Below are 24,404 nucleotides of genomic sequence, written 5' to 3' on the forward strand. Positions count from 1 at the left end.
CTCTCCATTTTTTTGTTGTTTATTTATCCTGCCTGTATTTCAACTTCATCTGGAATTAAATTCCTTTACTGAAAATAGTAGATGAGTTGGAGGTTAGAGATCAGACAGACAAAACTAAGAAATGCCAATCCTGACTACAGTCCTAACTAGTCCTATAGATCGCAAGTTGTTTATATTCTTTGTTTTCATCTGAAAAAATTTAGTATAAAAGTTTCCCATAATTGCAGAGTCCCTGTACCATATATCAGTAACTAAAACATCAATACGGGCCAAATAAGCATTTAAGAACGCAACATGAATGTCATGCTTTCGTAACAGAAGATGACTGTGGTTGACTTTGTGTCAGAGGTGCTATGAGAATGCTAAACTCCACTGTCAGAGAAAGATGCTGTCATCCTTTACAAAGCTTACAAATTCCAATCTGCATATAGAGGCATTAATGGAAAGCTCTTTTATTTAAAAAGTTGGCCAGTACTGCATCAACAGTACTTTTCCTCCCATCTTCAGATTACTGCACTTAAAGTTTCACTGCAAATCAATAGGAAACTAATATTTCAAACATTCAAGATAACTATTCCCTTTCCTTTCTGACTGATTTTACCATGTCTCTTACTGTTAGTTTTGCATGGGTGAGAATGGAATTTTTCTTAATGACTGGTATAAATCTAGAAGAAAAGTCCTTATTTTAACATTCTGGTATTACTGCTTTGGAAGACTTAAGAGACTGACAATCTGATTCCAGCCAACCAACCAGCAGCTAGTATAACAGATCCATCAATGTGACAACCTGAAAGACGCATCTCAAAACTAGGAAGTCTGTTCACAGGGTACTAAGAAGAGGAACAGAGAAAATTCAGTCTTAAATCTCTTTCAAATGCAGTTGTAGTTAAGGTGTAGCAGGCTTCTTAAACAAATCTGTGTATTTAGGTTTGGTAATTCAAGAATTCTTTTCTGAAGTAAAAAAAAAAAAAAAAAAGGAATGGGACTATTTAGCTAAAGGGAAAAAAATTAAAGATCTCCAAGTAAGAATGGACCTGTGAAACAAGTTCTAATCTAGCATATGACAGCTGCAGAATGAATTCAAAAGATTTTTTTTAAAACCAGACTAATTATCTGTTAATGGCCAGGCTCAGCGGGACACAACAAATTCCCAAGGTTTAGTTTCCAAGTCATGTGATTTCTTCTTAGTGTGGCAGATGGCAGACAATGACTGCATACCCTTCATTTATTCTAACATCCACACTGTAAACCAGTATTGAAATTATTGTAATCATACATCAGCAAAGATTCAGTGTTTCTGTTGGTGACAGCACTGTTTTTGCAGTGATTGTTCCCCACACTGTGAAGCCTGTCATTTGTGTTACGTGCTGTCAGCTCTTGAAGTGCACAGACAAACAGAAAACCCAGCAGGATTTATCCTCTCTGTGGATCCAGAAAGACACTGGCAAGTTGGATGCCAGTTTTAGCAGTACACATATGCTTGCTTTTAGTTAAAATACTAGCTTTTTTTTGTTACCATTTTCTAATTTAGAAGTGGTGACTTTATATCAGGGTCTGATTTTGTTTTCTTTTTGACAAATATGCCCTTTTAATTTAACATCTCTTCACTAATCTGCCAGTTTGATGACAGTGGGTACTACTGATTATTTATCTAAGCCTTACCTTGCTGGAAAAGATTAAATCTGCACTCAGTGGACCCCAGCCATGACATTCTGAGTAGTCTTAGATCATATCCCCAAAGCTAGCATTATGTATCCCTGGGGGAGGAAGGAAAGGAAGGAGGTATATGTTATTCATTTATCTGCACTCTATTTTAGGGTTTTTATTTCCAGAAAGTAGGGATGCACAGGTTCCTTCTCAGATATCTCCTTCCTCCAAGTAAATACCAAACACTTTTTTTTTTTTTTTTTTTTTTCAGAAAGGAAGTTGTTTTTCAGCATCTGACTGTGGCTGTTTCATGTGGCATGACCTTAATATTTTGTGGATGCAACAAATCTAATGAGCATGATTGTTTACTGCCAGATTAAGATGCTCATCTTAGATGACCTGTTAGATGGTCATTTTTTCCACCTCTTAATACTTTCAGCACCGTAATTTTGATACTTCTAAGCAAAATCCTTCCTGTTTTGGACTTTCTATTTAATTCATTTTTATTTATCTTCAGAATGGTAATGATCCTATGACCATTATGGTACAAGCTGTAAATACTTGAGGTAAATCCTGAGTAACATACTACCTACCTGTGGCCTTTGTGTGACTACATTAAATGAAGTTAATTCCCTGACAAGATCTATAGGTGGAAAAATGGTGTAGGTGCATTTTCAAATTAAGTTTATTTTTCAGATCTCTGCTTCTGTGTCAGGGCTCAGTTAACTGTGAGATAGTTTCAGATAACACTGCCTTCCATAAATAACCACAGATGGGAAAACTTCTATATCCATGGATGAGGCCAAAATTAGCTCCTCTGTTTGAGTACACTATTTCCTCCCTCCCTCTGGCAATAAACAACCACTAATTCCAGTTCTGAGCCTACCAACTGAAAGTGTGGAAAAAAAATCCGCAAGAGAAAAAAAAACTAAAAACTGCATTGCAGTATCCATGGATGAACTCTTTTCCTGTCACAGGATTTCCTCAATGACTGGGCCACTTCAATTATTCTGTTTTTTTTACACTCACATGAGATTTATCCCACAGTCAGACATCTCTCCATGGTTATTTACTGAAACAATTCTGGTCTAACTTTAGTATAAGACCATCTTCCCCTAAGTCACATATTATTTCAAATGGTGGATAAGGTTTGTTAGCACTGGGTTTACTCTAAACAGTAAATCTTGCTCTATGGATTCTACTCTGGCCTGCAGGTGTATATACTTGAATATTTTAATGTTTACTGGCATTCAAATTTTGGTTTTTTTCTCTAGCTCAACAGTTCTTCCAAAGCTATATACAGCCTTTGTTAATTGAAAACAAAAATGCCCTCTTCATTCATCTGGATTTTAGATGTAAATATTTAACGTCTAGATTGGATAAATTGTAAGCCTTTAATGTCTCTCCTACTGAATGCTTTCAGTTTCTGTTAAGATGTGCCATCTCTGATGGGTACCTTAACAGCTGCAGTTGATCTCTTAGAAATACCTCTACAAACCAAATTGAAAAATAACTTTACATATGCTAGCATTTGTCTTCAGTGAGTTTTCAGAACAGTCACTAGACAATTAAAAAAATAGTGAGAAAAGAGCATGATAAGTCTGATGAATACTTATAAATATAATATGCTATTTTTAATTACCCATTTACATACAAGGTGTAATCAGAAAATTACAGAGCTTTTGATTTCAAAGAGATCCACCAATATCTTTGGCCCACCAAAAAGAGGCCTTTAAAATAATGTTTCATCTGTGGTATATTCTCAATAATTTGGAAATGGAGTATAGTGTAGATGGCTCGTCCACCCTTTCAATCTTGTTACAGACTTTCATCCATTAAACTGCAATAAAATGTAATCTTGAAAAGTTACTGACTTCCTGGAGTGAAGATTTCAATTTTCTTTTTGGTGGCAAATAATATACGCTTCCAAGTCCTATATGTTATGTTGCTACCTTCTATTTTGCAAGAATTGTTACCTGAAGCTTCAGAAGCAAGATAGAAATGCTCCATTGTCTTTGGAGATATTGAAGGGTTAACTCCTCAACTGCAGAAGCTTCAGAGTGACTGTCCTTGCTTCACTGTAGGGAAGTGACAGATTCCAGAAAAGGACAGAGAAAGGAAAATCCATCCAAGCAAGGAAAACACTCTGCTCAGACAAATATATTAGGAAAACCTCAATGTCAGAAGGATGAAAACTGGAATGACAGAAGCCAGCACAGAAAAGTAAAAGCTTAGTTACTTTCATGAAACTATTTTTCCTTAGAACCAATCACAAAAGTTTTGGAAATCATTTTTTTTTAAATGTTTGATGCTTAACAAAAGTGAAATGGCAAGTTTTGCCATTAGTTAGATGAGATTCTGTATTTCAGACTATCCAGTGCTAATCCTCCAAATCACATCGCCCTTTTATAACTTATCTGGTGACAAAAGGAATCCTTCCAAATGTTAAAATCTTGCCATTTAAAGCTAAATAATTGTCTGCCTTCAAAGTAATCAAGGAAAATAAAGTGAGATGAATGTTGCTGTCAGTGTTGCTATTATCAGGCCTTGCTATAGTAAAAATAAATGAAGTCAGATGAGTACACAAAACTTAGATTGTAGACATAATTTCCATCATTCTCTTTACAATTAAAAACAAGTTATCTTCATAGATCACTGGTTGTTTTTTTCATTTCTTATTATATACATCAACAAAATTGTCCCATAGTTAATGAGGACCATACAGTCCCTAATAGAAGGATACAAATTCTACATGTGTTTAAACTCTTGAATTTCAGCCCCAATTCCACATAGAATTTAAACATACTGCCTCTCTGAAAAAAAAAGAAAAGAAAATAATTGGTATTTCCTCAGATTTAAAATAAGTGGGGGGTGGAGAGAACCTTGAGAATCACAAGAGCTACATTTATAAGAACATAGCCATTTACAGAGTGCTTTTTCTTTTTTCTTTTTTTTTTTTTTTTTTTTGTAAATGGTTGCCTTTCAAGCTGTGCCAACAATAGGACGGACATAAAAGATTTGCCTCCCTTGCAGATTTAGAAGAATAAGCAATTACCACATTAGAGAAAATAGGCTCAGAAATTTCCACCAATTGGTAATTGGCAACAGAGCAACTCCGTATTTGCCAAACCCCACAAAGTCCTTGGGCACCAACCTCTAACATATACCAGCAGTAAACAAATAAAGAAATTCTCTTTGCCTCAAACTGGGGTCAGCCCTTTGCTTTGTGATAGTTGTTTGCCCCCAAACAGCTCTCAGATGTCTCTATCTGTGTAGAGAAACAGAAGGTAGTTTTTATTATCCTGATGTCTAAAGTCATAGGTCTTCCTCCTGGGGCACTATATCACATGATCCCTTAAATCATAATTGTGCTGTAGTTGTGCAAGAAAAGGCTCCTTCCCAAGGCCTAATTGGAAGAGAAGTTCTTCCAAAAGCAGAGTTTATGTGGAGATGAAGTAGTAACGAATGTGCAGTGAGGATATGTGCAGGCTGCTTTCTTCAAGATGTAGGAAGTTCTCTGTTCTGCTTGAAAATACCTATGTTTGCAATCTAAGTCTTGTTACCAGACAAAGGAAGGAAGAGAGATTGTGTAGCAGTGAGAAAACACCCTTATTTTGAAGCATTACTTATGACTACTTGTCCTGACTGTAGATTGACGACAGTCATTGTCCACCATGAGTAACATTAATATGCAAGCAACATAAGTGAAATTTAATGTATGACTGCTGATTGGTTAATTTTATTGCTCCCTGATGCGCCACTGCAACTACCACGTAAATGCAGACTAATGAGCTTCTACTGTGTCATTAATTCATATATGTGAATCTGAACCAAGTCTCCAAATTGTAGCAGTTGTCTTTCTGACTCTTCCCAAATCTTTTTAAACTATTTGCCTAAGAAAATAAAATAACTTTTATGGGACATTAACAGAAGACTTCATGGGCAGGAGAAAATAATTATTGTAGAATAAATATCCTCTAAGCTATTTTAAAGTGAATTAAATTAAACATGATTGAATCACATTTCCGGACTTTTAAAAAGCAAAGCGCATTCTTATAAAGGATTCTCCAGGTAAAAATGCCATTTACAAATCTCATTTAAAAACGCAAGAAAAGAAAACCAACAACCCTACAATATAAAACAATTAGAAGAATTAAAGAGCATATGACAGTGCCTACAGATATCATGAATGAGGATTCTCATTTACATATTTCTTTCACTATTTAATACCTAAGAACAAAAGTACTTCTTTCCTAACTTTTAAGTATATAGTAAGTGTGTCTGTAGTACACGGAACTAACCAGAGAGAAAGACTTCATATCCAGATTATTTGAATCAGTGTACTTTTTCTGCAATACATTATCTAGCAATTTTCAACATGAAAAAGGTGCTTCTTCAGTGGTCCACAGGATCACAAATATTATAAAAAGCTTGTGGAAAACAAGTTCCCAGTTCTCCTTAAACAAAATCAAAACCTTTAGGAGTAGCACATGCAAACACACAGGTATGTAGATACGCAAAAATACCTTTTGAATGAGCAAGGATCCCAATATTAAGTCAACGAGACCACAGTCCAGGTATCAGGTAACAAACATGATCTAGTTGGCAGCCGATGTTGCTCTGCGTTACTAGACTCACAAAGCTGTTGGAGTTCCATATCAGTGTCAAATAAAGGCATTAGGTGTCAAAGCCCTGCTACACAAAAGGCTGACTCACCAGTCAGATAGATCAACAGCTAATGTATTACTTTCACCTGGTGCAGCAAGGTATTTGTTGGGTTGCTCCTTTGTATTTATGGGTTAGAATAAAAGACCTACTGTGTCATTAATCTCAACAGTGTGTATTTGCTATTTTAAAACTAAAAGTAAAGCTAAAACATCACCTGTGAAATACTATTTCAGATAAAATTCTTGGCCTTAGCAATCTTAATTACTGTATCCAGGATGACTTTCCAGTATTTTTGTTTATTAAATAGTAAACTGTAGAAGTGAAATGGAAGAGGACACCAATCTTTTTCATATACCACATGACACAACACAATAGCTTAAAAATACAACTCTGCTTCTGAAAATGTGTATTTTAAACATTTTACTTTAAAAAATTTCAAGTGAAATTCAATTACTGAAAAGAATCAATAAGCACTTAGTTTAGCAACACAACACCGTATATGAAGAGGTGCTTTTTCTTTTACTTAAAGTAGTCAATTTCTTTTGCAGTGGAGAGAATTTTAGTATTTTTCCTAGATATTTTGAACAGAAATGTAAAAATGTGCAGTTTACTTAATTATCCATATTCAGAAGCAGATTAAAGCCTATAAAGTAACAAGAATTTAAGTTATAAAAACAAGGTTAATTAGAGTAACTCACAATTGTTAGATTTTAACAACAATTCAATCTCTTACCTGCTTTCCATCCAATGTACAAAGCCTCTTGACTACACCCGAATCTAACTTGATGGCTTCTGTGATGTCAGTCAAGACCTGTTCAAAGGAGTGAGCAGTCTTCTTATTCAGCAGAATTCTTACAGCTTTTCGTGGTTTTACTCCACTCCTAATAACAGTCACCAATTTGGGTTTAATGAAATCTTTACTCTCCTTCACTTCACTCTTTGTGGATGTCAAAGATGTCAGGGATCGAGTGGACCCGGTCCTTATGTTCACACACCAGTTTGGATTGACATTCTTGGTATAATCAACTTTCCGATATGGTTCATTGGATGCACAAACATAACTTTCACCTGAAAAAAATAAAAAGATGACATTTTCTTAATTTAGGAATTAATTTTGCAGCTACTTTTATCAATTTAAAAAGTAACAGATGTGCCAGAAGCAGTGGTTTTTCTGTATTCCAACTGCAGATCATTTTAAATGAAGGTTGGTAAATTAGCCAAACTATATCCAAGTGCTGCTCTCAGAGTAGTTTCAAAAGACCTCTGGTTAAGCAGTGAAACACAATAAAGAATAACAAGGAGGTTGAAAATATTTCTCATTTCTTTTGAAAGAGAGCAGAACGTCAGCATCCTAAGATACCTGACCGTGAGAAGGTATACATTGACTTTCTACCAAGGATACACTGTTGAAATGCAGTCAACACTTTTTAGAGCAACAGCTTTCACTGAGGCCACAAAAGAGGCTGAGACTATGGGAATAAGAAAAGGGCAACTTTGTTTTCTTTCCTAGTTTAAAGCATGCGTTTCTGATACCTCCTTACAGGAAGGAAGGTGAGAATACAAACCAACAAACAGGCAAGCAAAAAACTATAAAACACTTCATTAGCAGTTAGTAATTCAAACCGTTACATCAAAGTATTTGAAACCATGATGCAGAACTAAGGAGTCTTAATTTTCTCATGCATGTTGGATGTTTCCATGAATAGCAACATGATCGTGAAGAATCACAGAATTGTAGGGGTTAGAAGAGAACTCTGGAGACCACCTAGTCCAAACAGTTTGCTAAAGCAGGTTCCCGACAGTAGGTTACACAGGAAAGCATCCAGGTGGGTTTTGAATATCTCCAGAGAAGGAGATTCCATGGCCTCTCTGGACAGCCTGTTTCAGTGCTCTATTTCTCAAAATGAAGAAGTGATTTTTTTTCTCATGTTCTTATTGAAATTCCTATGTTCCAGTTCGTACCCATTGCTCCTCGTTCTGTTGTTGGGCATCATTGGAAAGAGCCTGGCCCCAGCCACTTGCTCCCACCCATTAGATTTTTATAAGCATTAATAAGATTCCCCTCAGTCTTCTCCAAGCTGAACAGACCCAGATATCTCAGCTTTTCCTCCAGGCCCCCGTACATCTCTGTGGCCCTCTGCTGAATACTCTTGAAGTTTCCCGTCTTTCTCTATCTGTAAAGCCCAGAACTGGACACAGTATTCTGGATGTGGAGGCCTGATTTTGTTTAAAAAATTGCAAAGTTTATTCTATGAGCAAAACAGTAAACTTCCTTCAGCCCTCTTAAGAATTACTGTGTTCTGGAGGATGCTTTTGAGCTTCTTTTCTCCCCTGTACCAATTACTGCTTTCTAATTTAGCATGCCTTTAGCCCTTTCTGAAAGATTGCTTGCTGTATTTGAAAGGAAACGGGATGAAATTAAATTAATAAACTATTTTGTTCAGGAAGGTTTGGTAGCCAGTTCTGTATCCGGAAACATCATACGTACAACGTTCCAATGAGGTACAAAGAAATGATTAGGTACAAGTTTTCATGCCACTGTTTTGGCATTCATGCCCATTGTTTCTCCTTATATTCATAGATCAAAAGGTGCACAACACAGCAACCAATATAGACAGAAAGATCTCTTCTTCCAAAAAGTAAACAAAGGAAAATAAGCTGTTGTCAGCCCACAAGCTCCTGGAATAGAATATCCATGCAGCTGCATGTACATTGGTGGTGGTGGTAAACACACATAAATTTAAAAAAAACAAGCAAATGAAACCAATCTACAGATGCTCAGCTTAGAAAGTACTGTGGTGGCTGAGAAGGCTGCAGTACCACAGAACCACATGCTAAGTTGCAACAAGGCTTAGGTAATCTGATTTAATCAGACTGGTTTTGAGCAACATGATGGATTTGATGATCTTTAAGAGGTCCCTTCCGAACTGAATTACCTTACAATTCTACATGGGTCAACAGCATTTTTTCAATAGCCGGAGCCTCCAGAGACATTTCATTAATGTGTCTTGTTAGGCTGAAATAGCTCTACATCCGCTAGAACCTGATTTGGAAAGTCTATTGTTATTTTCTGAACAATTTCTAATGAGCTCTCTAGTTCTAAACACAGAGCTGCCACATAAAAGTATCTCAAAGAAGCTGCTAGTTCTCATTTATGCAGATACTGTTATTAACATCAAAAATGCTAGGGAGTTGCACAGACAACAGTAGTATGTTTTTGATTTCATTTAAATTAGAAGTTTTCATTTTTACAGACATCTATTTTTTACTTTACAGGGAGCTAACAGGAACAAACTTCTTCATATTGCTGATGCAGAATCTAGATGTAAGATGAGAACAGGATATTAGATTCTGACTGACAGTATGTGTTGTGTGAGAGAAGAAAACCTCAAATCATTTTGTTATTCTCCTCTCTGCAGTTAGCTTATTGTGTGATATAGAACCCTTGGAATGACGTTTTTCCATTATTACATGCTGAACTTTCTGTCAGTGCACCTAGGAAGTAGCTCTGGGTTGGGGGTTGGTGTGGTTTTTTTTCTTTGATTGTTTTCCAAATGTGTATATGCATAGTCACAGGTTTTTAAGACGTTTAAGAATGCTAACTATTATTTCATCTAAAAACAACAAATAAAAAGAATGTAGTCATTATTCTGGGTCCACAATACCAGGGATTCAACTTTGGACAGTCCCTGACCTCCTCATTAAGAGTTGATTTGTATAAGACTGTGGTGAAATTTAATCAACATCTGGTGATAATTTTTATGTATAAATAAACCTGACAACACTCTATGCACAAGGATAATTTTTTAAGTGCACGAAGTGCCACGAACATCTCAAAGATTCTAAATAAACTTCAGTACACGAAGACACTACCTTAGAGTAACCACTGAAGTACAGCCTGTGCAGCTGTATGTAAAAGTTAAATGAATTCTCACAATAATTACTATAAGATAGCTCAGAACTGAACACCACTAAGCATGTTAAGAATTATCCCTTCAAACTATTAACATTAAAGCAAAAAAATGCTTCCCCCTCTCCTCAGAAAACAAACAGAAAAAGCTGCGAAAAGAAAAGAAAAGAAAAGAAAAGAAAAGAAAAGAAAAGAAAAGAAAAGAAAAGAAAAGAAAAGAAAAGAAAAGAAAAGAAAAGAAAAGAAAAAACCCTTAACACTCAACAAAAAAGCAGCTGTCATTACAATGGGAAAGCAGGAAAAGACTTTTCCTGTAACACCCTGTCTCAAAATAACACCACATTTTTATCTCCACAGTTACTATGTATTGAAGGTTTAAAAAAAAAAACAACAAAAAAAAAACAAAAACAAAAACAAAAAAACAGTAAAATGCTTACAAGATAAGTCTGATTTAAACTTAATTAAGAAATCTGGAAAAGAAAATATAGAAGCAGGTTCTCCTACTTGAAATAAAGTGTTACACACAAGGAAGCAGAAGTAGAGAACATGGGTCCTTTTGCTAGATTTACCATAGAGAAGTCTCATTAGTATATTCTAACTTTCAGATCCCTTAACAGATTATCTTCCTTACACTGTCTCAGAACATGCCCTATACTACCTGTCTAGTCAAATTGCAGTATCCTCAGAAGAGGGGAATTCATCCTGTTGCAAGACTTTCATTCAGTATAGAGAAAGAAAGGATCTTTATCCGCTTATAACAGCAGTGTAAAACCTGTTGGTTCATACCAGTTTGCTCCCTAATGATCTGAGCTGGCTTCAATACTCATTTATTAAAGATTTCTTATTACTGATCCTTACATGTTAGTTTTCCTCTTTAGATGAAAATAATAGAAAGTGTTTTTAACAACAAAACAATTCATCTCTTATAAGAATGAATTTCAAATTACTTATTTCAGCTGCATTCAACCAAGCCTTAATGTGAAGCACAAACCGTTCTAGCTTTCCAAAAAGTGTATCTGGCAAAACTAATTGCAGAATTTCCTATAACTGGCGGATAGAGGAATAGACTAATTACTTGAGAATTGTAGCATATGGCAGATTGTTCATTAAGTGTTTTAAACAATGTGCTGTTTTCTTCTTTCAGTCATACAAACCAGATTTGGTCATTGAGGTCTTTATGTGAAAAACAAGTTTTACTACACCTGCAAGGCACAGTATAGCACAATAACACGAAAGAGAAAAATGCATGCACGGACTTCCTTTGGTCATATTTTAAAAGATAAAGGTTTTTATTTTACTAAGTTAGCAATTAAGCTTCTAATATTTTACCACAGTCAGGACTTCATGCACAGTTTCTAAGTTCTACTTGCAAATAAATCACTTGTTACATTCTGCATAAAGACTGATTTTCTATATATTGGCCATTCTAAGAATCAACTGTAGATTTGGTGGGCTTAACAGGGCATCCAATTGATTATACAACTGTATGAAATAATTAACTAAGAAAAAAAATAGTAGGGGTAGATTAAATCACAGCTATAAAGTTCACTACAGGCAACCTTCCTAGAGAATAGTATACTCGGGAGTAAGCCTAAGAAAATCACCATTAGTTTTTGAACACTCATATTGTTTGAATTGTTGTTTTAGCCACTCTTCTAAGTAGACAATGCAACAACACACATCTATTTGCAAGAATTTACAAGCCATTTGTAAAAATACTACCTCATTTTATTTTGTAGATAGTTAAACGTAGAAATGCAACACTGTATATAATATTTGTCTGCAGCTTTAACAGGTGGACCGATTTTAAATCTGCTTGGGATTAATTCAGTTGATTTTCACACACACTCAGAAAACCAATTTTTTTCTTTTAAATGGGGGGTGTTTTTAATTTATACTGCTGTTGTTTAAATCAGTCAAACTGAGTCCAACATTTTTAACAGTACAACAGATAACTTTACAAATCAAATCACAAGTATAGATAAGTTTGGCTCTATCTCTAAATACCTTTTATGAGATTTTTAATGTGTCTAACCTTAACATATAACCTCACTGTAGTTGAAATGCTAAGTCACTCCTTCAAATAGTGAATGAGCAACTAGTGGGAAGGCAGGGCCAACTCAGGGGAGCTCAGGTGCATGCAATCTTCATTAGTGACCAGAAGGACTGTAGCCAGACCTCATTTAAGGGCAGGCAGTGGAGGAAAAGGTATCTTTTACTGGAGATCCTTGTGTACCTGAGGCCTTTTGAAGGTAAGAAAATTATTTCTTTTGTTTCTGTACCCTCACATGTTGTATTTGAGTGAGTCTTGGACTTTGCTGTTCTGCTGCCACTGCTGCACTTTCTATCAAGTTATAGCATTTTAGATTCCTATATACAATTTTGATCACTAGTTGAGTAAATCCAGTACAGATTAACTGTAGTTGATTGTAGTTCTGTGCCTGTTCTATCTTTCGTACCTTTATCCAGACATTACAAAGCAGTTACAAAGCAATTAGTGCAAGGAGAGGTGTCCTCATTGGGTTGCGAGTATTTGCAGAAAGAGGTATCGTAACATCTATTGCAGGCAACTTGTTCCCACCATACTTATTTTTCCTGCTAATTTTGTCACTTGAATGAACTTCAGGAATGAAAGAAGGGCAAGCTTCTCCTTGGAAGGTCAGAAATGTAGCTCTGAAGAACAGTTTAAAACAAGAAAGGTCTCTGATGGTGAAGTCACACAAACCTGAGCTTAGCTTTGCAGACTGTTACTGTTAATTTTTCTCTGATGGAAAGCTGAAAATAAATACTACAGAAATGCACAGTGTGTCAGTTATTCCTCTCAAACAGCAGCATTTAGGCAATAGCACAAGGTAGCTGCTTCTGCAGAGGTGGAAGAAGCATGTTGCGTGAAAAAGATCTGTGCCTTGTTTCCCTTCCCAATGCATCCCAATGTATCTTCCAGAGCATTTGTATCAGTTCTACCTCTGTCATTTTAAGCTTCTACTTCCTCAGGTCTCTGGAGAATGTTACCTCCCCTGTTGGCTTCCTAGCTTCCTCTGCTCTGTCCGGAAGGTACTAGCTGAGCCATTGTCTTTGCTGGTGAATTTATCAACAGCAGCAGGCTCTAAACTGTGACACTGGAATTGTATGGGGATTTTCTTGTCTGGATTGCTAAGGGGTGGGAATATGTTACAGACAGGAAATGGTAGGTGATGGTAACTGCTTAGTCAAATGCACTCTGGTTTGCAAGATCATAGGTAAAAGGCGTGATGACCTACAATTCATTTTCAGCTCTAAATGGAAAAATACTCCACAGATATTAAACTTCTTTTTAATTTTATCAGGAGTGGGTTTTGTGGTGGAGTTTTGTGGATAAGCAACTTTTAGAACCCCTAGGAGAAAATAGAAGGAAAGAAGCAAGCACTACTAAAATAGCAGTGCCTGGAAAATAATTAGGTCACGTCTTGAACCAGTGAATGAGCACACGGGGGGAGACAGGGTGCACCCCTTCCCAGGCCTCACTGAAGCATTGGCAGTGGATATGAGTGTCTTGTCTGGAGATCTCTGCCTACCCGAATACCACACTGGCATTTCTAAGGCAGGCAGATACTTTTCATTCTTTTTTTTGCAGCTATTGTTATTACTTCCAAGCTTGCTTTGCTGCTCCTCCATCTTGTAATGATTACGTTAAAGAAAGCCAAGACCCAAAAAAATTTGAGAAGCAAGTATCTGCTTCCTAGGAAATGTATTGTGGTGAGCAGCTAGAAAAGACAGTTTACATTAAGTTTTATGAAGTGTCTTTGGATGGCGGTAGGGCACCTGAGGTAATAATAATAATTAAAAATCTACAGTTGCAAGGATTTAAGTATCTCTTGCCAATAAGTAAGCATGATCAGCAAAATCCCTGACATTTTCTTGACTTTTCAGATATGTTGTCCTTGCTATAGTGCAAATGAGATATAATTATGAAAACACAGTTAAATTAAAAAGAGAAGGAAAGTTCAAGACTTGTTTGGTAACTGGTTGAGGCTGGCTCAGGGAAAAAATCATGATTTTACAGCTGGAAAGAAAAAAAAAAACAAAACAACAACAATGTTCTATCATAAAGACACTAGTATCTGCCATCTGGTGTAATGATTTGCGAAGTTTTTGTTGAATTACGTGACAATTCTTGAATTTTTATGTTATTGCTGGTTGCTTATGAAGGTACTCCAATCTTTCAGTCAAGATACCTTGTACAAGGTCATTTGTCTCTTAACTTTAAAATAGATCCTTTCAATCTTGCATCTGCATCGTAAAATTTTCTGTGCTTTTAAGTTGTTTTCTCAGAGGAAGGAAAACAAACCTCTTTGCCTGGATGCTGGCTGACATCCAAACAAAATTGCAGCATGGGTAGACCCTGTGTACCTGAGGCCTTCCAAGACTAAGAAGACTTTTCTTCTTTGTTTTATGGCTGCTGCATTTGGGTTTAGTCTTTCTTGCGGCAGCGTAGGTCTTTGCTACACTGCTATTAGTGCTGTGCTTTCCATTGTGTGATAGTCTTTCACTAAGAAATCCTTTTCTGAGACTTTAGTAGGCTTCTTGATCAAGCTGTGGCTTTTAAAGGAACTTGCAAATCTACCAGATACAGGAAGTTAGCAAGACTCCAAATGCATGCACAAACAACACTTCCTATGTTTACATTATTGACTTAAATAATGGCAGTTTTAAGGTTTGAAGGCTCGCTTTACTCTTGAAGCCATCTTGATACATTTTGAAGTTAATAGGTGCTAGTCTTAACAGCAGTTAAACTACTGTTAATGAGTGTCATTGACATAAAACATTAACAAGAGTCAGACAGCTCCCTACATCTTCCACCAGATTGTAAAGTTACCAGTACTACGCAGGAATTTACAGGTAAAGATGTGAAGTATAGACTAATGAAGTAAAAACACTATTAACACTATTATCTATGTGTGAAAAAAGAAAAAGCAAGCATCACCAACACAGGTTAAATCTGGGGCCCTAAACCCAGCCAAACTCTTCAGCACGAAACCTAGCCAGCCTGCAGAGAAGTTTTGGCAGAAATATGAAATTTCTTTATAGGTTGGCATCATAATTTCAGCAGAACATATGTGCCATCCATCCAGCACTTCACAACGGTACCCAGAGCAGTCTAAAAGTGACACTTCAAGGAAGAAATCCTGCTACCACCAGAAATTCCTCAAATGGGCCATATGCTAGCATAAAATGAATAACATCTGTTGACATTTTGAGTCACAATATAATCAACAAATGGAGTAAGTTTACTGATTCTCTATGTCTTATTAAAACTGGAAAAAAAAAAATATAAAACACATGAAATATTGCCTATTAGTGAAGGAACGCTAACTGCCTCTTGGTAATTTACCTGTTCTGCATTAGTAGTCAGGTACACTAGTCATGAAGACCCACATGTTGGCAGCGTGTTCAAGCACACTGCAGGATTTCAGTTACTGAGAGCACTGACTGAACTAAACATTCACCACTCTCCCACCATGGTGAAAACAAGATCATATTGATCAATCTGACTAATAAATAGCCATAGATAATTAGTTGTTGAAATACTGTTTAGTCTACTCAAAAACTGATCTAAGGAAACAGTTCTTTAACTATCTGCTTATTTGATAATATTATTATTGGGAAGGTATTTGGCTTCTCTCAAAACAAAATTGCATGAGTGAAGAATTGGAGTATAAACAAATTCTTCAAAATTCAGCCATGCAACTTTAGGAATGCATAGCAAAAGAGATGTATCTTGGTATTTAGTACCACAAGCATACATCACTTCCAAAAATGTAGTTTTTGAGGAAATACAGCTGCCTTACAGCTCAAGGTTCTTCATGGCACAAGTTATAAGAGCTGAAGCCAACTTCAAGGCATTTATAAAAACAGCAGAGAAACATTCAGACATATTGTCCTTAAAAACAGTCTGTTAATAAAAGACATGCAGATGTTTCATTTCCTTAGCATTAGGATAAAACCTCCACGTTAAGTGAAGGTGGATATACCATGTAGCAGGGTGTGTAAGGAAGAAATGAAATATGTAACACCAGAAAATCCTGAGTTAGGGTATGTGAAACCGAAGTTCCTGAACAAGCTTTTCTGTTTAGATTTTGCAAAATGTTAACAAGCGCTATTATCTTCTGAATTTCATTTAGAGCATGGTATTTTAAATGACACACTGCATGACAAAGGATGACAGAGCTGACGGAAGAAATAGCATGTCTACAGAGGGGGGAGAAAAAAAAAATGCCAAAACCACATTGTTCTCAACATTTTTTAAAGCATGTTCCATTGGAAGCACGTAGGACAAATCAGGGTTTTAGGTACACTTCATAGCCATTTCATGTCCTCCTTCTTTTGGTGGAACTCATTAGCTTCAAGAGTATCAAAAGTTGCTTTTTTAGTTTAGTGTGGCAGTTGCTAAAACAACTAACCTTCCGACTTAAGGACCATGACAAAGCATCCTTCTTGTACTCTGACATAAAGTTGAGTGTATTTACAGCATGTATGAAAAGACTGAATCTAAAAATAAAACCAACCCTTTTATGGAGGATTGCATTTCATTTAGATCTTTTTTGTTCCCTTTCTTTTACAGAATTTCCTCATTAATTTCTTACAGTATTTTCATGTCACCTCCAGTAGTCCTGTATACATTACCAGCATTTGTTGTATAAAGCATTTATGTTCCCCTTGCACTGTTTAAAACCTGGTATGATGACAAGAATTTTAGTAGATGACTGCTTCTAATTCTCTTCTGACTCCATTTAGCCAGAAGGTGTAGGTAACAGCTTCCTACAAGGTTTCTTAGTATTGCAGAGCTGCTCAAGTTGAAAGGGACCTCTGAACATCTTCTGGCCTCAACTCCCTGATCAAGCTTTCTGAAAAGCTTCAGGAAAAGAGTTGAGGGATCTTGGTATAATCCCAACCTAATACCTCTTGCTTCCTCTGCAGTAAGTAAACACATAGGTAGATTACGCTTCTCTTGTGGAAATTAGTCGATTTACAATGGTGGAACTATCTTATTTTGCTTGGAAATAGCAGTTATGTCAGTATTTTGCATTGATAACCCATCGCCTCAGGACTGTGGAACCACTGCAATTTGAACATAAACTCAAGAATAAATGCTTTTTTAATTTTGAAATTGTTGTTCTTCCATTTTATTGTTCTTTCTTACTCTTGTTAGAGATTTCCTGGCTCTTTTGACCCTAGTGTGGGAAGGTAATTATACCTTTTGAAACAGGTTACAAATAATTGCCTAATTGTTGTTACTATCTACTTGCCTGGACAAGGCAATATTTTCTTGACCTAATCTAGCAGCGCACTGAGTAATTACAGAAAATTAGTCAGGATTTGGGCTGCTGAATGGTGGAAAGGTGTTGCTGCCTGGATAAAGAATATGATTGTAAAGGTGTGCCATGTAGATGCTCATGTGCCCAACAGTTGTGCTACTGAAGAACAACAGAATACCATCAGGTAGATCGAGCTTCCAAAATTGATGTGGCTCAAATAGATTGGTAGAACAATGGCAAGTTATTTTACCTCAGTGGGTCCATTAAATCTTGGGCCATCGAGGTAGAGACAAAACATATAAATGGGCTGGAGACCAAGAGGTGGACCTAACTATGGATGCTACTGCACAGGTTACTCGTGACTATAAAATATATGTCATAATTAAACAAGCCAAGAGGATGAAACCTCTCTGGGGGGGACAGGTGATGGTAAAAATATAAATACAGGGAGGCAAGGCAAGCTGACTGTATCACCTTGGTCATGGTGTTAAGTGTTATGTGCTTATCATGGTAGAGGCAACAGCTGGGTGGCTTGAAACACAAGCAGTACTCCATGCTGCTGATGGAAACACTATGTTAAGTCTGGAGAAATGAGTCCTATGGTGACACGGTGCTTCAGAATTAATTGAGTCAGATAATGGGACTTGCTTCAAGAACTCTCTTTTAATTACTTGGCATTGAGAGGCTTTATCATATCACCTTCATGCACCAGCTTCTGGTATAATCAAAGGATGCAATGGACTGCTAAAAGCAATGGGTGGCAGAAGTCACCTGCTTGGTGAGTACTCAAGTGTTTATCAATTGGGATGGTTCTATCCAGTCCAGGTCCCTACATACTGTAGAGGGGGGGAAAGATTCCCGCAGTACATGTAGAGAGCATTCTGGGGAAAGCGTCTTGGGTCCTTCCAGCTTCTGGAAAGGGCAAACCTTTCTGCAGAGATGTTTTTGTCCAGGGGCCTGGGTCTACTTAGTGGCTGACATGGGGAAAAATGGGGATGTTCAGTGTGTGCCACAAGGGAACTTGATGTTGGGGAAGTGCAGTCAGTAATTCCATGTGTGTGTATGTGTGTTAATTATTGTTTGTATATATATATTAAGCATGATGTAGTGATGTAGAATAAGAGGTGGAATGTCATGGCTTTATGATTTTTTTTTTTAATGATTTTCCATATCATAATGTCATGTAGTGCACTGGGCGTTAAAGAGTTAATGCTCCAGTTCTATGGACTGCTGATAGTTTCAGGTACCTGGTTCTGAGAAGGAAAGAATAACTAAATACCCCAGGGGACTTTGCATTTACATTTTCTCTTCAGAGGGAAAGATAAAACTTCAAGTCACAAGACATTCCCTTTTCCCTTTCTGCTCATTTCTGCATGTGTGCTCTCCAACTGTCTTCCCTTCAGCACTAGAGTAAAGCCTTTGGTTTTGGACACTCTCTCCTATTTTATCTGATATATTAGCCTCAATTCTGATTATATTGTATTATATTGTTATCTTGCATTCAGATATTATTTCTATTAAATTAACTTTCCTCCTCAGATTGCTGCTGCTGTTTTGTTTTTAGGCCTGACTCCTTATCCTTTTCCCATCTCCCCTTCCCGCACTCCCAGGGTGTGGGTCTGTAGGCATCAGCCTGTAAACAGTTAACAACTTTTTACAATTTAGGTTACTATGTTACTTCTTATGTAATATGCAATGACAATGATAATATAAAGCAGAAAGCATTTGGCACAATGTCTGGTTTTGAAACATCTCTGATTCTCCACAGACTTTTTTACAGGTGTATGCTGATTTCACGTGTGTGGACAAAACAACTGACACTTCAAAAGGACAGTATCAATTAAGATTGTAAATTTTTTTTTTTTTTTTTTTTTTTAAAAGTAACTCTTAACTATGGTTCCTACCTAAGAATCTAGAAAGAGTCCCTGTCACCTAACAAATCAGTACGACTTTCCTTGCCAGAATTGAAATCTGTTGCATTCTTCTCCCAGCTTAACAGCAGATCTTAACAATCAAGATTCTCAATGGTTTTTCACCACCAAGACATCAAAGCACAGGATAGCAAAGACAGGGCATAACCAGCATCAATGTCAAACAGAAGCTTCAGTGCTGAGGAATTGGATGGTTCTTTCTACTACCGTTGTGTTATGCTTTAAGGAAGTAACAGTTCTAAAGACAACAAAGGATTAAGATGAATGTTTAACTGCTAATTTTGGTAGATAACAAACTTAACTATTACTTCATTGTTGTTAATTTAATGCCATTTTAAAATTCCACATTGGATCTACTACTCAAAAGTAAAGCAGAGTAGCATCAGATAGTGAAAGTGCTTGCAAAACCAGAAGAAATTCATAGCAGTTGCTAAATCCATTCTCTCTCTGGATTTCTATGCTCAAACAAGATCAGAAGCAGACACTGAAGTTTTTCACTCCTCCCCGCTTAAGAAAGCAACGAAAACTGTCAAACTCATGATATGTAATATTCCCTAATCTACAGGGACTGGAAATATAAATGAAATTTGCCTAGGATTGGTCGTGCAAACAATGGGTTGTTCTTTTTGCCTGTCAGATTCAAGTAAGAAAAGCAACATGCTTAAAATGGAGCTTGTCAGGTTTCAATAAAATTGTGACCAGATCACATTTATTAAGGTGACTCAACCTGTGACAATAATATTTGACGTTGACAATATGTCTGTGCCTTTAGCTGTTTTACCTTTACAGCAGACGACTTAATGAAAAACATGTATTGGTGACTTAATTCAACCAGTTTGGAGTATTGCAGCACAAAATTTGATGCTGCCAGCTTTTAAACAAATTAGATACTAGGATAAGTAGGCCAGTGTCCAAGGGCTGGAGTCTAAGGAAGCTTAACACACATCTTTCTGGGTTGATAAGCGTGACCAAGGTCTCAAGTTCTACCTAATTCAGAGAGCTGACATGAGTTAACTTCAACTGTTGTGATTCCATGCACCATTTCAGTGACACTGATGTGCAAACAAGCTAGTCAAATAATTAGGCATTACATAAAGTAGCCATGTTTGGGCTGATGTTCGGCCTGTAGCTGGCATGCATGATTTTTTAACTTCCCAAAAATTAAAAAAGCAATTCTACCAAACACCATACAAAACTATTTGTTGTGCTACTGCAGTTCAAGATTCAGCACATTACCAATCTTTACTCATTCAAAAAGTTCAAGCTTGCTCTGCTGGAAAAAGAGAACCACAAGAAAAAGAAAAAAATATATCTCCCAAGCCTACTAAGAAAAAAAAAAAAAACCACAGCTGGCAAAGGGTTCAGGAATGATGGATTCACTACTAGTTTGATTTCTTCCCCTCAATGTATGTCATTTCCTGTTTCTTTATGGTGATTGGACTTGTAAAGATTTTTGCATGCTTACTGGAGCATTTACTATTTCAATTATGAAGTTACAGGATATTCTTAAGATTCCTTAGAGTTGCATTGGTCGTGGATAGATGACTAAGTAATCAGGAATCTCTTTTCCCTTTCATTTTAAAGAGAAAGCAATGAAGTGGCGTTTTCATTGTGACATTTGCTTTGCTTTATTCTTCCAGTGAAGCACACTGACAAAGGTCACTCTTTCAGTGACTATTTGAAGAGACAGGAAGTCAGTTTTTGCTTATATTTAAGTTAATAACTGAAGTTATGAGACTATAAGCTGCATTTACATGATTACGCAGCAAGTCTTTTTTTAAAGCATGAATGCTTAAGACTTGAAGTTTTTCCAACTTACCAAAAGTCACTCCAACTTACCATTAGTTTATCTGAGATTTTGTTTATCTGCTTTCCCCACCATCCACACTCCAGCTTTTATTTATTAGTTTTAGCGTTTCCAAACTGACCATTAGGAGCCCTTCCCAGACCTCATTAAAGGGTTGGCAGAGGTGGCAAGAATATCTTGCTGGAGACCCCTGTGTACCTGAGGACTTTCAAGGGTAAGTAGCTGGTTTTTTTGTTTTGTTTTGTTTTTTTTTTCCATTTGTTTTTGATGTTTATGGCTGATGCATCTGTTTACCCTTGCTTGCTGCAGCCTAGAACTGTGTTACCTCAGTGTCATTGTTGCACTTACCATCACATTACAATGTTACAAATGCTGAAGTTGAATACTAAGACATCCCAAGAAAGCATGAGAGAAGTGGTCTTAACTGGAATGTACATGCATTTACTGAAAATACAGCTTCTGCGGGTACGTGTACTCTGCAAGCAAAGCATAGGATGGGAGGCATTGGCCTAATGTTGCCACATAGAAGATTGAGGTAGAATATTAGAAAAAATTCTCTCTCACAGTGGTGAGGCATCTACCCAGAGATGTGGTACAGTCACTCTCTGTGGAGGCAGTTAAGAAATGTGAAGCTGTGGCATTTAAGTGCATGGTTTATTGGACAGGGTGGTGATGGCTTGACAATTGGATTAGATTATAATAGAGGTTTCTTCAAACCTTAATGATTCCATAAAACTCTTTGTAGGGGTGGAGGATTCCTTTTCAGGAGAGTTGCCAACTCAAATGTGTGAGAATTGCCTTTTAGTATACTATAGAAATAAAAATCCTTTTTCCCCCATCCAACCTCCATCTACAGAATAAAGAAGTGCATGTCCTGCACACAACACGCAGCACCAGCCAACAAAACAACCTGAAACCTATACAGTGTCTATCATGATCAAGGAATTCCTCAGTGTAAATTCAGTTGCCATTAATATATTAAATTCATGCCTATATTTCACTGACTACTCCACATAAATCCTCCATGCACACATGAGCATTGTACCACAGAAATTATTTCACCACCTGAGCCAACACACCAACCATAATTGTCAGCTGGGAAGACAGAGGGCTGTAAAGGGGGAAAGTCAAATAACCCTGATCTTTGTATCCTCTTCAGGGCATACTGAAAAAAGTTGGTACAAGTAACACCCAGCTGAGGTTTAAGCTGAGTAATTTGATTGGTTCTGCAAAGACAAAACAAGCCCATGCAATCTGGTGCCATTAAACCACATTTGGAAAGCTGCAGCCTCACAGCTGACAGCAATCTACTTTGGAGCAAAGTTGCACAGGTGAGTTTGAATTCTGTAATGATCCTATGAAAGTGTATCTGTATACTTAACTTGAGGTATCTTTACATATACTCAGATTTGGGCTTATAACAAAGTACACATGACAATACTTCACTTTCAAACTTGCAAAGATGCTGCAGGCTAAAATGGAAGCCACAGAACAAGCTTACATGACAGTAAGTTAAGCTGTAGAAAGCACTTAAAGGCTTATCTGTTCCTTGCTCAGGCAATTATCATTTTATACAAAGAAGAGGTGTATGTTTCATTCAGTGTAAGTACTTCTGGTCCCTTCCAATTTGGGGTATTGTGAGATTGTGAGAAGTAGTGAAGCACTGCTCAGATTCTTAAGGTCTACACAACCTCTGCAGCAACTCCCATTATCAAAGGCAGCTAAGAGACAATTCTGAAAAGCATTCAATTCCTTAAATGTCTTTGCATTTAGGTAGCTATCTTTCCTTAAAGAGTATGGATACCAGCAGGACTTTACACTGGTTCGTTTTATTAAGTGGGAAGCTATAAACATCCCTTTTCACAGCACCCGGGAAAGCTTAAGCTGCTGTGAGGCACCAGTGGCAGCATCGTAACAATTAGGGAACCGAATTGAAACATTCCTCTTCCCTACAAATGGTGATGACTACAGGGCAGCCAAGAACTTCCCTGTGGTTCTTGAAGTGAAGAAGCACCTTCTGCTTACCCACCGTTCTGCCAGCCCACCTGCTGGTAAAAGCAGACGAGCTCTGCTGCCAAAGCAAGGCCTTAGCAGCAGGCAGCTGCAGCCCACTCATGCTCGTGGTCTCCCTCAGCTTCTTGGTGCGCCAGCACACCCCCCACAGCCCCTCACCTTCCAGCAGCTCGTCCAGGCTGGAGAGCTTCTTGCTGCCGTCGATGGTGTAGATGGTGCGGACGCCCTGGGGCAGGTTCACGTTGTCCGACAGGGAGCGGGTCAGCTCGGCAAGGAGAGCGTCGAAGGAGCGGAAGCGGTCGCTGGAGATGGCATACACCAAGCCCTTGAAGTACTTGTCCCCGTTGCGGTAGAAGCGAGCTTTGCGCGCTTTCTTCTCCGAGCTGAGCGCCTGCAGCGTCCGCGTGCGGTAGAGGCTGCAGTGGGCGCTGTGCGCGGGGCTGGGGATCAGCCCGTTGCCCCGCGGCCCCGCGCCGCCGCTCGAGCCCGATGCGCCGCGCCGCGGCCCGGCGCGCTGCTGCCTCTTGTCCCGCTCCTCGAAGTGCTCCAGCTCGATGCTCCGGCTGCTCGCCATGGGGACCGTTGCCCGCCCTCGGGCCGCGCGCGCCTAATTCAGCATCGCGCCCAGCCGCTCTCGCTGATAGGGCTGCGCCCGCTCTCCCCGCGATGGCACCCGCCGGCTCCGCCGCTGCTCGCCGTTGCACACAAAAACATCCCTCGCTCCTCGGCGGCTCGCGGCTAACGGCGGCGCCGGGACGGGAGGCTCCGGGGGGCCCCGCGGCCGCACCTCCGCGCCGTGCCCGCGCAGCTCGCACAATGCGGAGGATGCCGCGCGCCGCTCCCCCCTCGGCCCGTTCCCAGCCGCGCGGAGAAGGGGGTGGGGACCAGAGCGCCTATTCGGCTGCCGGTCAGCGCGAGGAGCTGCGCAGTTTCCCGACTCCTCCGCGGGCGAGCAAGGGCGCCGCCGGCTCGCGCCTAGGAGAGACAGCAACCAGCAGCGGCCCGGCGGGAGGAGCGAGCTGTAGGGCGGCGGCTGCAGGGCCCTAGCGCCGGGTGCGCGCCGCCGCTGAGAGCGTTGGGGCGGGCGCCGCGGCTGCGGGTCCGCATTGGAGGCGAGAACGGGGGTGGAAGGG

General features: G+C 38.5%; 1 protein-coding gene across 4 annotated transcripts in view; it reads right to left on the bottom strand.

Annotated features, from left to right (window-relative positions):
- The window catches only part of DCLK2 (doublecortin like kinase 2), a 79,387-nt gene extending 55,410 nt beyond the window's left edge, over positions 1–23,977 (bottom strand). For all 4 annotated transcript variants that reach the window (XR_008208530.1, XR_008208529.1, XM_052690434.1 and 1 more), the window contains exons 1-2: positions 23,431–23,977; positions 7,049–7,383 (exon numbers count right to left, since the gene is read on the bottom strand). Coding sequence is in view for 2 of the 4 variants with exons in the window: in XM_052690434.1 (XP_052546394.1) it covers positions 7,049–7,383; positions 23,431–23,845 (750 nt within the window). In the remaining 2 variants the exon portion in view is untranslated. The remainder of the gene's footprint in view (positions 1–7,048; positions 7,384–23,430) is intronic.
- Positions 23,978–24,404: the final 427 nt, after the last annotated feature.

The sequence above is a fragment of the Tympanuchus pallidicinctus genome, unplaced genomic scaffold (genome assembly GCF_026119805.1).
Source record: "Tympanuchus pallidicinctus isolate F22 unplaced genomic scaffold, pur_lepc_1.0 scaffold26, whole genome shotgun sequence".
Classification (NCBI taxonomy): domain Eukaryota; kingdom Metazoa; phylum Chordata; class Aves; order Galliformes; family Phasianidae; genus Tympanuchus; species Tympanuchus pallidicinctus.